General features: G+C 37.9%; 2 protein-coding genes across 3 annotated transcripts; both read left to right on the plus strand.

Moving 5' to 3' along the window:
* The first annotated feature begins 4,195 nt into the window (after positions 1-4,195).
* Positions 4,196-7,327, plus strand: LOC117810411 (green-sensitive opsin-like). 2 transcript variants are annotated; one of them, XM_034680250.1, is made up of 6 exons: positions 4,196-4,248; positions 5,220-5,753; positions 5,860-6,028; positions 6,161-6,326; positions 6,457-6,696; positions 6,792-7,327. In XM_034680250.1, the coding sequence occupies exons 2-6, from the start codon at positions 5,369-5,371 to the stop codon at positions 6,888-6,890; spliced, it is 1,059 nt and encodes a 352-aa protein (XP_034536141.1). In that variant the 5' UTR covers positions 4,196-4,248; positions 5,220-5,368; the 3' UTR covers positions 6,891-7,327. The 2 variants fall into 2 exon arrangements, with proteins under 2 accessions (XP_034536141.1, XP_034536133.1); XM_034680242.1 differs by lacking the exon at positions 4,196-4,248 and having other exon boundaries at positions 4,389-5,753.
* Positions 7,328-12,419: 5,092 nt separating this feature from the next.
* LOC117812364 (green-sensitive opsin-like) lies at positions 12,420-14,298 on the plus strand. Its single transcript, XM_034683066.1, is given in 6 exon segments — positions 12,420-12,619; positions 12,621-12,793; positions 12,899-13,067; positions 13,204-13,369; positions 13,491-13,730; positions 13,828-14,298. Coding segments are annotated over 6 exon segments (1,053 nt in total). The 3' UTR covers positions 13,933-14,298.
* Positions 14,299-15,241: the final 943 nt, after the last annotated feature.

The following is a 15,241-nucleotide window of genomic DNA, read 5'->3' on the forward strand; positions in this document are numbered from 1 at the left end:
TCTTATCGTGTTCTTTTATTTACTGCGTTTTTATCTGTCTGTAAAGCGACCTTGAGTGCTTTGAAAGGCGCTTCTAAATAAAATGTATTATTATTATTATTATTATTAAATACCAGTGGAGGGGCTCTGCAGGTATGCGTGACCGTTTTAACCAACTGAAGTTACTAGACTGGTGGGTCCTGAGCTGATCCCTGTTGACAGACCCTCTTTGCAGCCATGGCCTGAAAACTCATGTTAAGTTAAGCATCCATACGGCCAGAGGATTAAACTTGGGTCTGTGTGTGGGGTCAAACACAGTATGTCATTGCTATAGAGCAGAATTCTTATAATACCACAAGAGTCTTGATTATCCATTTTGATCATCAGGAGTAGGTCACTGATGTGCTAATATTTGGCACAACCACACCTGCGCTATTGCCAATAATGCAACAAGCAGCATACAGAGGTATAAAATAATAAGCAAGCTCAGACTATTTTAAATCAGTATGTAATCATTTATTTGGCTCCCCCCACACAACTTATTTTTACTGGAGCTTGACTGTTGCCCAGCAGCAATGCTTTTGCAGAGCCTTCAGAAGGCTGAAGAAGTGACCCGTCCTGTAAATGTGTTTTGATCGTCACTTTCTTCCCAGTTGTCTGTGGTCTACACTTCGTTTCCATGGGGGTTGGAGCTTCAAGGAATAAATTCCCTCTCTAAGCGGGAGAGGTCTGACCTCTGTAATGCTCTTATTTTGAAGGTAAACAACAGCTGAACTGCTTGAACTGTAAAATTAACCAAGTGTGTTTGGTGCATTTTTATCATATGCCAAAACATAGGGGGAGGGAGCATATATTCTCAAAATGTTAAAACTTGATTCTAATTTGTTCAATTCAATTTTCATTTTTTTAATGGGTCAAAAACACAAAATGCTTACTTATTAAATATTTGTGAATGATAAATCTTTGTGGATATCCATTTGCCTTCTTGTAATTTATTTAGAAAGGTGGCGGTGCTAACATATATTTAAATGTCATTATATTGTAAAACTTAACAGCAATGCTCAATACATTTAATCTCTATCTGCATACTGAGTAGTGTCACATGAAATAAGAGGAGATGAAACATGAGTGCATACCTGTACCATTACTGCCTAACAATAAATGTGTTATTTATTCAGCGCTTGGAGATTTCTTTTCTCATTATCTGCCGTTAATAGTCTGACATATTTGTGAATGGATTTTTAGACAGCATGTCAGTGTGTCCCTGTCTTGTTACTGTGTGTGCTCTTGTGTATTGTGCACATGTATCAGTGTTACAATCTATTATACATCCAGTAGAATAAGAGTCTGTTGAAAGTTGCTTTGGTACATTTGTGAATCAGAGGTAACAGCTTGATTTATCAGGCCAAAGACTGTTGGTGGTAATAATATCAAACAGTATTCAGAATACCTAAAGCAGAGAATTGTATTTAATTCATCAAAAATGCTGTTGTGCTGTGTATCAGCACTTATGGGATACCTCTTGTCTCATCAGTTCACTTGAACTTGACTGTCTGTTTTGTAAAATGCATTGCTGTTAATAAACTATTAAATTGGTTGAAAACAGATACATCTGTGATGCAATACTTTTCTGTATTTGCAACAATGTAAAGTCCTGAAAAAACTTATGAGTGCTCTTATTTGATCTAAAATCCACTTTGTTGGCCTTATTAAGATACCACTGAATGAGAGATTGATGGGACAGCTATTACATTATGTAGAAATTGATAAAGTAAAATGTCATAATACTTCTCTAACTGCTACTGTAACCTGTATGAAAAAAAATACTGCTTAGTTTGAATGTAATAATCTTTTTCTTTTTCTTAATTTTCCTCTCCTGTAAAGATTACTTCAATGCTTATGTGTATATTTTGCATAAAAGTTTTAAATGGGTTTCTGCTCTGTGGGGGAACAAATGGCACAAAGAGATCCTTAAATTTGCAATGTTTTGGTGAAACCTTGGATACGAAAAAGGTAACTGATCAAACTAATGCAAGGATGACAGTCGGCTAAATTAAAGTTATCTATTCAGTAATTCATAACTTCTTCCTTTCAGTAACCGTAATGTATAGTAGTGTAGCTATCTGTCTCAGTTGATTTTTAGATGGGTTAAACAAATCAGGAATTATTGGGAATGTGATCTGTAATGTTTAAATTTAGCTAATAATGTAAATTCATGCAGGAGCTGACATTTATTTCTTTATCTATTAATTACTTCATTATCATGTTTTACTTTACAAATAATTAGACATTCACACAACAAGCTGTTTTATAGAATCTCATGTAAATACAGATAATTAAGGACTCCCCAGGAGTCTCCAAATTCCACACCCAGATTGCTGTGCCTCCCCCTAGTGTTAAGATACAAATGTACAAATATCCTGTAAATACCCTAGACCTTGTCTAGGACCGAAATGTTGCTGCCAATAAATGCATATGTTTTCCAAGTCGAACAGTGTGCAGGGTTTTGTAACTTTTTGATCATCTCACTCCTCTCCTAGGCAGCTGTCCCACGAAGTAGATGTGAAAAAAACATTTTCTTCACCTCCCCTTTGTATTGAAATGGATCACATTGGTCTAGCAGGCATCTGAACTGCATGGACACAAGCACGCCACATAGTGTGGGTAAAGTGTAATACCTGAACGGCTTAATAGACTCATTGGTTTCTGCTGTGGTATAAATTCCCAAAAGTGTGAGACTTAACCCACATACAAATTAAAAATATATTATAGTGCAGATGAACCATATAAATATTATTCTGTCACACTTAGTATTTCACATTGAATCAATGTAAAAGGGAGAAATCCCTTGGTTGGATTTGTATTTATTCCTGTATTACTTCCAACTGATTTTTAAAGGTGGAAGAAAGAAAAAAATCTAAATTAAAATATTCCTAAATTAAGAAAATGATAGTCTTATAGTCTTGGCCTAATGTATGCTACTTAGTTAATTTAGAGCTGTAGCACCATGTGGGGTATGAACCAGCTCGACATTAACTTGAATCTTTAAGATAAGATGAGATAATACTTTATTGATCAACAGGGGGAAATTGGTTGTTACAGCAATACAGACATAAGCACAAATTGAAAATAGTTTAAAAGGGAAAAATAAAAATAGATACATAAAGATAAGAAAAAAAATGTAAGGTATATACATTTGTTATACATGGTGAAAATAGTCACAATTACAGGCAGTAGGCAAATAACATTCCGTGGCAACAGGTTGACATGGTGAGATTGTGGTTTGGTTATGACAGATTGCAGCAATATAAATAAATAAAGATATGGGTATGTAATATGACTGTATGAAGATAACAAGAATAGTAAAAAAAAAGTACTATATAATAGTAACATGATCAGTTGTAGTAAACAATATAATTAATAATAATATAATTGAACATAGTATACTAGGCTCTGCTGTGATTTGTATGCCACATGAATGATTACTCACAGCCATCAGGAATAGAAATGTTCTTAGTTTTGATATCTCACGTTCTTGTTCAGACAAAGCAAATAAAAAAAAAGTTCTTTCTCATGGTTTAATTTACTTATCTTTATCATTTATCATGTTTCAGATTAAAAAAAAATAAAAAACAGTATCAAGCCCCACCAAAAAGTCACATGTATTCAAGGTTTTTTTTTTTTATCGTCATACCAATACAAGCTGTCGCATGATATGGAACAAAATTCCGTACTTAATAGTTCTCAGGTAGTAGTTAATAGTTACATTTTCTTCAAACACGTGTGGCGATTATCTAAATTCTAAATCATGTATATATTGCAATAGATTAATAGATTACCATTAAAATGATAGGTCAGGATTTCTGTGCTGTGTGACATGAAAAATGTTAATTTACTTTAAGTGGGCAGGTTTGTAGTTTTTTTTGTTTTTTTTTACCTTGGTCCAGGTTCGCTCCCACAAATCATTAAATGAACACATTGGGTAATGCTAGTTCAATACTGAAATATGAAATCAATAACTTAGTTATGTACTGAACCAGTGTGACATTTTAACATGTTATAAACCCATATTCTTTCCTAAAAAAACTCCACCGGGTTACATTCTGCCCATGCCCATTTCTCCTCTCGCCCCGCTGAAACGGGACAACTCCGGAGAAACATTTCAAAATAAAAGGCATGGTTTCCTGAAATGTGGGGGAAAAACGTCAGCCAGTGTGTGTGTGTGTGTGTGTGTCTGGTTGAGCGAGTGTGTCAAAGATATAGCAGCAGGTAAGTTAGCAGGAAGTAAACTATACGTCAGCAGGTTTTACTTGCGACATTAGAATGTGGCGCCTTAAGGAACCCTTTTCTCTAATGCCCTAAGTGGTATCTGCCAATATCAAAGTGAAAATAAGGCTTGTATATAAACATTTATTTAAAAAATTGATCGAAAAAGAGGGATAAACAAATGCTTGTTCAGCTGTTGGGGTTAGAAAAAAACACTAAATGAACAGCCTTAGTACATACAGCAGGTTATCTAACTAACCTGCTTTTATTTTGACATGGACGTGTCCTGAATTGGCTTACCCATCTCCCAGTTTTTCGTCCCGGCTGTCACTTCTGAGCTCCAGAGTAACGCTCAATGAGAAAAGTAGAATTTGTGGAAAAATAACAGATAAAAGTGGTCTCTGTTGACAAAAGTTCAGTCCGAGCAGTGGACAGTCTAACGTGTTGTCAGTTAGAATAAGAAGTGGGAGGCTTCTCAGCAGGGAGTGAGAGAGGGGATTAATGTGTCCTCTGCATACACTTTAAAGTTTCAATGTATGCATTATTTAACTTTAAAACCCCCAAAGTCCAAAGTCCAATTTTTTTCTTCCTTTCAGGAAAGGGTTAAGAGCCAGCTATAATCAGATAACATTAATTACAATTCGAAGTAAACGAGTTAGTTAAATGAGTCCAAGTTGTTTTTTAAGATTACTTAATGTTATCCAAAAAATGTTAAATCATTACAAAAAAAACCCAGACACTGTTGATAGAGAATAAAAAGCCCCTCTGATAGTAAAATATCTCCCCTCCATTTTAACCTGATCTCCTTATCCTTAACAGAGCTAATGCATGAATGAAGACAGCTTAACGGTGTAGACAAACAGTGATTGAGCCTGTGATAGAAAATCCCCTGTTTCCTTAAAGTCAATTATTAATTAGGCTTGAGCCTTCCACTTCCTTATAATCCTCTAGTAATCTAATTTTGCCTATTGGAGGATAATGCCAGGAGGGTATAAAACATCGGCCAGGACAACATAAGCCGTCTCTCAGGTGTTGGCTAACTCCACTGGATACTCCTGAGTAACTTCAGGGCACAGGGTGCACAGTTCCTCCATTGAAGATCCAGCAAAGAAGGTGACTGAAGATGGCATGGGAAGGAGGATTGGAGCCTAATGGCACAGAAGGAAAGAACTTCTACATCCCTATGTCCAACAGGACTGGGATCGTTAGAAGTCCTTTTGAGTACACCCAGTACTACTTGGCGGATCCCATCATGTTTAAGCTTCTGGCGCTCTACATGTTCTTCCTGATCTGCACTGGAACCCCCATCAACGGACTCACATTGTTAGTAACAGCTCAAAACAAGAAGTTACGACAACCTTTGAACTACATTCTAGTTAACCTGGCTGTGGCTGGGCTCATCATGTGCGCTTTTGGATTCACCATCACCATCACATCTGCCATGAATGGATATTTCATTCTTGGGGCCACTTTCTGCGCCATTGAGGGCTTCATGGCTACACTGGGAGGTCAGAAAGAAAAAGAAAAGAAAAAGAAAGAACTCCTGTCTTCAAAACGCTTCGAAAATCACAGTGCAGAACCTAACTGAATGAATCATTTATCTCTCTTCTACAGGTGAAGTTGCTCTCTGGTCACTTGTCGTCCTGGCTGTCGAGAGATACATTGTTGTCTGCAAACCCATGGGAAGCTTCAAATTCACTGGAACTCATGCAGCAGCTGGAGTTATTTTCACCTGGATCATGGCTTTGGCTTGTGCTGCCCCCCCTCTTGTTGGCTGGTCAAGGTAATTTGTTCTATTATAGAAAGGTTTAGCCAAAAATATATTTCTAAACCACTTAAAAGCACCATTCAATTTTCTGAACATATGTAGGAGTTAAATTGGCTGGATAAAACATTTTTGTATGATCTCACACAGGTACCTTCCTGAGGGCATGCAGTGCTCCTGTGGACCAGATTACTACACTCTAGCTCCAGGCTTCAACAATGAATCATATGTCACGTACATGTTTGTGGTTCACTTCTTTGTCCCTGTGGCCACCATTACCTTCACATATGGAAGCCTAGTGCTGACTGTCAAAGCTGTAAGTGACACTTTTGTCTCTAATCTTTTTAGGCCTGTTCTGATTCACCAACTTAAAGTTACCTGAATTCTACTTCCTGCTGAATGAACTCACGACAAGCTGATTTTGTCTTTTATAACAAAATCTTTAGGCTGCAGCTCAGCAGCAAGACTCTGAATCTACCCAGAAGGCTGAGAGGGAAGTCACACGTATGTGCGTCCTGATGGTCTTTGGCTTCCTGGTAGCTTGGGTACCATATGCATCCTTCGCTGGTTGGATCTTCCTCAACAAGGGCGCTTCTTTCTCAGCCTTGACAGCAGCTATCCCTGCCTTCTTTGCAAAGAGCTCAGCCTTGTACAACCCTATCATTTATGTGCTGTTTAACAAACAGGTATGATATATTTTCTATTTTCTAATTCAACATTTTGATATTTACTCAATCCTTGTAACACTGTCTGAAAATGCTGCCTTCACTCTCTCTTTCAGTTCCGTAACTGCATGTTGAGCACTATTGGAATGGGTGGCATGGTGGAGGATGAGACCTCAGTATCTGCCAGCAAGACAGAAGTGTCTACTGCTTCTTAATGATGATGACTGGATTGAGTCTCTGGACATTTTCTTTACTTGCTGTTTCCAGATTCTAAAAAAGATCCAGGAAAAAAAGACTTTTCAAATGTGGATTCATGGCTTTGACGGACTCTGGACTGAACACACTGAGGAATTCTATCTGATCTGTAAATATATATATGTGTGAAAAAGGCATTTGCTGTGAAGGTTATATCATGTGCAGCATTTGTCTGTCTGTGTGTGCGTGTGTGAGATAATATGAGTGTGTGAGAAAACTGCAACCAACATTTGATGTACAGCATTTGATGACCAACCCAACACTTGACAAAACAACAGTATCTGCTTTTCTGAATGTGTTTTTGCACATGTATACATGTTTTTCATGTCTAGTACGACATCACTTTCATTTATTTTATGAAAAAAAAGAACAAAAAAATCTAGGAAGAAGAAGATAATAAATGCATGCATCAAAAGAAAATGTCTGCTGTTTTTTCTTAAAGCCTGAACTGTTGATGGTTTGAATACATACTGTTTGAACAAAGTCACCAATCTAAAGACTTGAGATACAAAATATTTACAAGGTTAGTTCACAGCCTTGGTGACTTAGTTGAGCAAAACAAGCTATTTCCAAGCCCTGTGTGTACCCTGCCTATAGCCCAATGACAGCTGGGATTGGCTCAAGCCCCTGCGATCCCAAACAGGTTAAGTGCAATAGAGAAAGGATGGATGGATAATCTTTCTAAAGATTTTCACAAAGGAGCTTTAAAATCTGCAAGTGACACACAGTATCCTCACACACAACTGTTAACAAAGAGACGACAAGAGCAGCCTTCTTTTGAATAACATGGTACTGTTTCAATTTACTTGCATTTAATTCTTAGCGGTTGTTTTACAGATATTGTCACTGTTGGTAACATACAGGCAGGTATAATACAGCAGGCTGATCATGGTGTGTGAAAATGAATGAGACGTGAAGCAGACTTATACTGTATTTGAAGCTTTGGTTTAAACTCTAAAAATCACTCAAGTTACAAGACACAGACGTACTGGTGTGAAATGAATAAGGTTCACTATTGATATCCAAAACAAAGATCTTAATAGGTAAATATTTTACACTGATGTGAAAACCTCCAATAAGAAATAATAACAGTCAAATTATGTTTATGTGGGCTAGAAGTTCTCACTTGTCAAAAAGTAACATTTGATATCTAGAAGTGCTTCAGCAACTATGACCACACATTGAAAAGAGTTGCCATGGAGCAGGTTTCTCACAAGGTACAGTATCTTTTGAAAATAGGACATATTAGGATGAACATAACTAAATATAACAAGTCTCTGATGAAGGAGGAATGTTCGTGACTCAGTGAACTTTGTTCTTAAAGCTTCTTTGGAAACTAGAGTTTAAAAGTACTCCACAGAGCACACAGCGTAAAACAGGAAATAAACTTGTGGAAAACATTATAACAAAGGAACAGAACATAAACTAGTGACAGGACAAATGCTTCTAAAAAGGTGATTCATAACAGCTCCTTAAAATTATCTACTCAGTTTATTTTACTGTTTTAAATCCTCTCAAGAGGTTGCAGCTAAATTTTGCAGCAACCTCCCAAATTTAACAAGTAGATTATTTACCTTTGGTTTTTAGACCTGATTTTGTGTTCAGCACATGGAGCATTTAAAAGATTATTAAAAGAAGAAAATATGACTTACAGTGATGTTTTAGCTACCCAAACTGGTTGCATTCTGTGCAATTTTACCAGATGAGCCACAACATGAGCAAGGCAATAAGTCCTATCTCAATGTTCAACAGACCTTTTCCAAACAAAACCCTAAATGTGAAATTTGTTAACAATGTTAAGCTTTAATTTATTTGATACAATTGTTTGATAACAAATGCTCCTATACAGACCACATGCTTTTGAGACCTGTGTAAAATGAATAAAATTCAATACATGATCATTTGAGTTATTGGTTTTCAACTTATTCTTAATTAAAGATGACAAATTGTCATGAGGTCATTGCTTAACTGGCCTATAAAGACGTGATTGAAATTGTATTTATTTATTTATTTGTTTGTTTATTGCGACAGGGACAGTGTACAGCCGTTTAGTTGTACCAGAGTTAGCTATTAGCTAATTTTCATCTGTAGTCCCTGGGCAGGAGACAGAGACAATGCCTCTGTTAAAAACAAACGGAACATCGGACAAACAGCCACACAATCAAATGTTAATGCTATTGCAGATTCTCTCTTCTGCAGATGATACTGTAGACCAGTGATTTTCAAATGGGGGTACGCGTACCTCTAGGGGTACGTGGGAGTACTGCAAGGGGTATGTGACAAATGTAAAAAAAAATAAACAGTTGCATCAGAATAAATTAATAAAAAAAAATCTGATTGAACAACTTTATGAAGAGCATTTCATTTTTATTTCAATGCAACATCATATAGGCCACTATTTTCAAATTGAGCATATTCATTCATAAAATACAGGCTATTATTTGCAAAACCGCTTGGACCAGGGTTTTGCCTCGACGTGTGTTAAAACTTGGTTTTCTAAAGTTCAAGATGAGTAGGATCGATGACTGTAGCTGTGACTTGAGGCCAGATGAACAATTATAAATATTAGAACTCCTGACGGCTGCCGCTAATCGTAGTTAGTGGACAGTTTTTCAGCCACAAAGGGGGCCCCACAGAAAAAGTTTGTAGAACCACTGCTGTAAAACCACATGCATACATTTATTCATGTTATTTCCCATATTATTTCTTGAAAAAAATTCTCGGCCATACAAGGGGGTACTTGGCTGACATTGTTTTTGAAAGGGGGTACACAAAACAAAAAGTTTGACAACCCCTGCTGTAGACCACAGACAAGCTTGTGCATGCTGTAATCCTAGTGTGACGCTATACCACCCTAACACCCAAGTCTTCTTGTCTTAACCTGAACTTTACGCTTGTCTTGTAGGGCAGCATGCCATATGTGTGGTTTTCAGATACATGGAAGCTTGCATTTTTTGAAGTTACATATAATTTCTGCGCTAAGTTAGATAAACTAAAGCTTGTGTGTGCATAAAATAAAGAAGAGGATAACATGACGAAGCAGCTTTACTGGTTATTTTAAACAGGCTGGATCCTCTGTTGGAAAGCTTTCAGATGATAAGACAGGCTGATGACGCCCCCTGCAGGTTCCCATAGAGAACTTAAATACATCCCTGCAGCTTTTACAGCTTTCCACATTGTGCTGTACTTGTTAAATAAAGTCAAGGCTACCACACAGTGATGTGTAAGACATGCTTCAGCTCACGGGTCTTTAATTACATATAAATACTGTCTTTTAGAATACCAGATAGGCCATCCATTTAATGATGTAACCCTTTATCTCATGCTGACAACTTGACCCTAATGATCACACTGAGGTTACATCCACTGTAATTTTCTTTAAATAGTATCCTCAGACACCTGCATGTGCTTAGTGTGTCAGTCAGGGGGCCGGATGAGGCAAACAATGCCTTTGTTTGTGCCACTGCTGGCATGACAAAGGAGGAGCTGCCTGCAGAGATCTAAATAACAATCTCAAGGATGCACTTGATATATTTTCTAGCAAATGTTTTACTGTACTGAAGCAGAGCCTGGCTCTGCTAGCTCAGAAAAGCAAAAAAAATGTTCCTTGAAATAATATATGATCTCTATATTTTCGATGGAACAATATTTTTTTATAAAGATTATCAAAGAACTTTTGTTGGACTCAGCATGACAGTATGTCATATAATTTTAGTTAAAAACAACAAAAGGGAGTGATTAGCTTCCTGGGTTTTGCATTCACCTCATAAATAGGCAATAGTCCTATAGTAGCAGCAGTCGCAGGCTCCACTCTTGGCCTCGACAATTTGCTGCATGTCTTCCCACATTCTCTGCCCCCCACATTTCCTGTTTCTCTTCAGCTGTCCTATTTATTAAAAGCAAAAATGCCCATAAATGTGATTTTTAAAACAACAACAACAACAACAACAGCAACAACAACAACAACATAAAAGCAGCGTCAGATAAGTCAGTCTTAATATTTTGGCCCCTAGTAAAGAAAAAAGATCAGAAAAAAACCATTCATGTAATTGTTTTGATCTTACTTAGCATGTCAAATGAATTGTACCAGCTGTAAATCTCAAATAAACAACCTCACATAGCTATATTTTTGGGCTTTTTGCCTTTATTTGATGGGACAGCTGAAGAGAGACAGGGGATGTTGGGAGTGGGGAGTAGGTTCAAGGGTTCAAGGTTCAAGGTTCAAGGTTACTTTATTTGTACCAGTAGGTAGATTCTGTTTGCGGTGAGTGAGTCAGCCTCCTTTTAACATCAAAACAACAAACAGCACAAGACAATACATGACAAACAAAAGTGACAAAGTGCTTAGTGCTTAAGAGGTAACCCTGAATAAAAACAGGAAATGAGCAATTAATTAGAGCAAAATCAATAAAAACAAGCTAGAAACAAGATAAAAGAATGAAAGTGCCACCAGTAAAAAGCAAGATAAAAAGGTCCATAAATACTTAATAAATAGTGGAGAACTTCTTTATAGAGAATCATGCTGTATTACTGTGACTTGTTTATGTAACTGATGGCTGCTGGAATTACAGCCTTGTCAGTACATACAGCTATGTTATCTGAATAACATGCTTTTATTTTTACATGGACGTGTCCTGAATTGGCCTACCAATCTCCCAGTTTTTCGTCCCTGCTGTCACTTCTGAGCTCCAGAGTAACGCTCAATGAGAAAAGTAGAATTTGTCGAAAAATAACAAATAAAAGTGGTCTCTGTTGACAAAAGTTCAGTCCGAGCAGTGGACAGTCTAACATGTTGTCAGATAAAGCGGTGAGGGGCTTTGTGGCAGGGAGTGAGTGAGGGGATTAATGTGTCCTCTGTAAACATTTCAAATGTTTCAATGCATATCTGTATTACGTTAGATAACCTACATAAAACCCCCTCAGTTATTTGTTGCTACAATACTTAAATAATGATAAGTCACCAATGTATTTATTTCCTCTCATTAAAGGGTCAATAACAAGTTTTAAGCACACAACAAAAAAAGTCCATTCGGAGTAAATTAGTTAGTTAAAAGAGAATGACTACAATGTTTTTTAAGAGTAATTCATATTATCCAAAAGTTTTAAAATCACAATAATAAAAAATAAAACTGTTGATAGAGAAAAAGCCACTCTGAAAATAAAATATTTCCTCTCCATTTTAACTTTATGTCCTTATCTTTTACAAAGCTTATACATCCATAAAGAAAAGCTTAACAGGTTAGACTAAAAGTGATTAATCCCTTGCTATACAATATCCCCTGCTTTCTTAAAGTCAATTATTAATTAGGCTTGAGCCTTCCACTTCCTTATAATCCTCTCGTAATCTAATTTTGCCAATTTGAGGATAATGTCAGGAGGGTATAAAACATCGGTCAGGACAACATAAGCCGTCTCTCAGAAGTTGGAGTCTTCAGACCACAGGGTGAACAGTTCATCCATTGAAGTTCGAGCAAAGAAGGTGACTGAAGATGTCATGGGACGGAGGAATCACGCCCAATGGCACAGAAGGACAGAACTTCTACATCCCTATGTCCAACAGGACTGGGATCGTTAGAAATCCTTTTGAGTACACCCAGTATTATATGGTAGATCCAATAACCTACAAGATTCTGGCTTTCTACATGTTCTTCCTGATCTGCACTGGAACTCCCATCAACGGTCTGACATTGCCAGAACAAGAAGCTCCAGACACCTCTCAACTACATCCTGGTGAACCTGGCAGTGGCTGGGCTCATCATGTGCGCATTCGGTTTCACCATCACTATGACATCTGCCCTCAATGGATACTTCATTCTTGGACCAAGATTCTGTGCCATGGAGGGATTCATGGCTACACTGGGAGGTATGAAAGAAAAAGAAAAGAAAAAAAAGAAGTCCTGCCTTCAAAATGCTTAGAAAATCACAGTGCAGAACCTAAATGAATGAATCATTTATCTCTCTTCTACAGGTGAAATTTCTCTCTGGTCACTGGTAGTGCTGGCTGTTGAGAGATACATTGTTGTCTGCAAACCCATGGGAAGCTTTAAGTTCAGTGGAACTCATGCAGCAGCTGGAGTTGTTTTCACCTGGATTATGGCCTTCTCATGCGCTGGACCCCCATTGTTTGGCTGGTCCAGGTGATTGTCATTTGTATTTTCATTTATTGAAAGAGATGTCAATGTAAATCCAAACAGTCAGTTATAACAAACTAAGAACCACTTTGACAAACCATTAATGATTTGCTACAACTGCTCTCCTTTTCCCTTCACACAGGTACCTCCCTGAAGGCATGCAGTGCTCCTGTGGACCAGACTACTACACTCTAGCTCCAGGTTACAACAATGAATCATTTGTCATCTACATGTACATAGTTCACTTCTTCATCCCTGTGACCGTAATTTTCTTCTCATATGGAAGCCTTGTGCTGACTGTCAAAGCTGTAAGTGACACTTTTGTCTCTAATCTTTTTAGGCATGTTCTGATTCACCAACTTAAAGTTACCTGACTTCTATTTCCTGCTGAATGAACTCACGACAAGCTGATTTTGTCAAACTCTTTAGGCTGCAGCTCAGCAGCAGGAGTCAGAATCTACCCAGAAGGCTGAGAGGGAAGTCACACGTATGTGCGTCCTGATGGTCTTTGGCTACCTGGTAGCTTGGATGCCATATACAACCTTCGCTGCTTGGATCTTCCTCAATAAGGGCGCTTCTTTCTCACCCTTGACAGCAGCTCTCCCTGCCTTCCTTGCAAAGAGCTCAGCCTTGTACAACCCTATCATCTATGTGGTGTTTAACAAACAGGTAATATATATATATATTTTTTTCCAATTCAACATTTTGATATTTACTCAATCCTTGTTCTAGAGTCTGAATATGCTGCCTTCACTCTCTCTTTCAGTTCCGTACCTGCATGATGAGTGCCATTGGCATGGGTGGCGCAGTTGATGATGAGAGCTCAGTATCTGCCAGCAAGACAGAAGTCTCCTCTGTATCTCAAGGATAATAACCTTACCGCTTTGGACATCCTCATTGCTGGTGTCTTCCTGAGTCTGGATGGCCGTCTTCAGCCTCTTAATGATGATGACTGGATTGAGTCTCTGGACATTTTCTTTACTTGCTGCTTCCAGATTTGAAAAAATACTTTTCAAATATGGATTCATGGCTTTGACGGACTCTGGACTGAACACACTGAGGAATTCTATCTGATTTGTAAATATATATATGTGTGAAAAGAGCATTTGCTGTGAAGGTTATATCATGCGCAGCATTTGTCCATGTGTGTGTGTGAGAGATAATATGAGTGTGTGAGACAACTGCAACCAACTGTACAGCATTTGATGGCAACCCAACCCTTATCATAGCAACAGTATCTGCTTTTTTGAATGTGTTTTTGCACATATATACATGTTTTTCATGTCTGGTACGACATCACTTTCATGTATTTTATGACAAAAAGAAAAAAATCTAGGAAGAAGAAGATAATAAATGCATGCATCAAAAGAACATTTTTGCCGTTTTTTTCTTAAAGCCTGAACTTTTGTTGGTTTGAATACATACTGTTTGAACAAAGACATCAATCAAAAGACTTGAGATGCAAAATATTTACAAGGTTCGTTCACAGCCTTGGTGACTTATTTGAGCAAAACAAGCTATTTCCAAGCCCTGTGTGTACACTGCCTCTAGCCCAATGACAGCTGGGATTGGCTCACACCCCCGTAACTCCAAACAGGTTAAGGGCCTGGTTGAGTTCCGCATTTCCAATACGCTTTCCTCTGTGTCACTGTGCAGCTGGAGAACCACACACAGAGACAGTGGGTCAAGATGCTCTCTATCGAGCAGCGATAGAAGGACACCAGCAGCTTCTGAGGGATGTTGTTCTTCCTGAGCACTCTCAGGAAATAAAGTCTCTGCTGGGCCTTCTTCACCACTTCAGTTGTGTTTGTGCCCCAGTTTTTTTAAGTTACACATCATTTCTGCGTTAATTTAGATAATCTAAAGCCTGCACATAAAATAAAGGAGAGGAGAATGTGACAAAGCAGATTTACTGGTTATTTTAAACAGGCTGGATCCTCTTTTGGAAAGCTTTCAGATGACAAGACAGGCTGATGACGCATTCTCAGGCACCTGCATGTGCTGAGTGTGTCAGTCAGGGGGTGGGCTGAGGCAAACATTGCCTTTTGTTCCATTGCTGGCATGACAAAGGAGGAGTTGCCTGCAGAGATCTTAATAACAAACTTAGGGATGCAATTGGTATATGTTCTAGCTAACTGAAATAGAACCTGGCTCTGTTAGCTGAGGAACACAAAGAATAC

Source organism: Notolabrus celidotus, chromosome 1 (genome assembly GCF_009762535.1).
Source record: "Notolabrus celidotus isolate fNotCel1 chromosome 1, fNotCel1.pri, whole genome shotgun sequence".
In the NCBI taxonomy this organism is placed as follows: domain Eukaryota; kingdom Metazoa; phylum Chordata; class Actinopteri; order Labriformes; family Labridae; genus Notolabrus; species Notolabrus celidotus.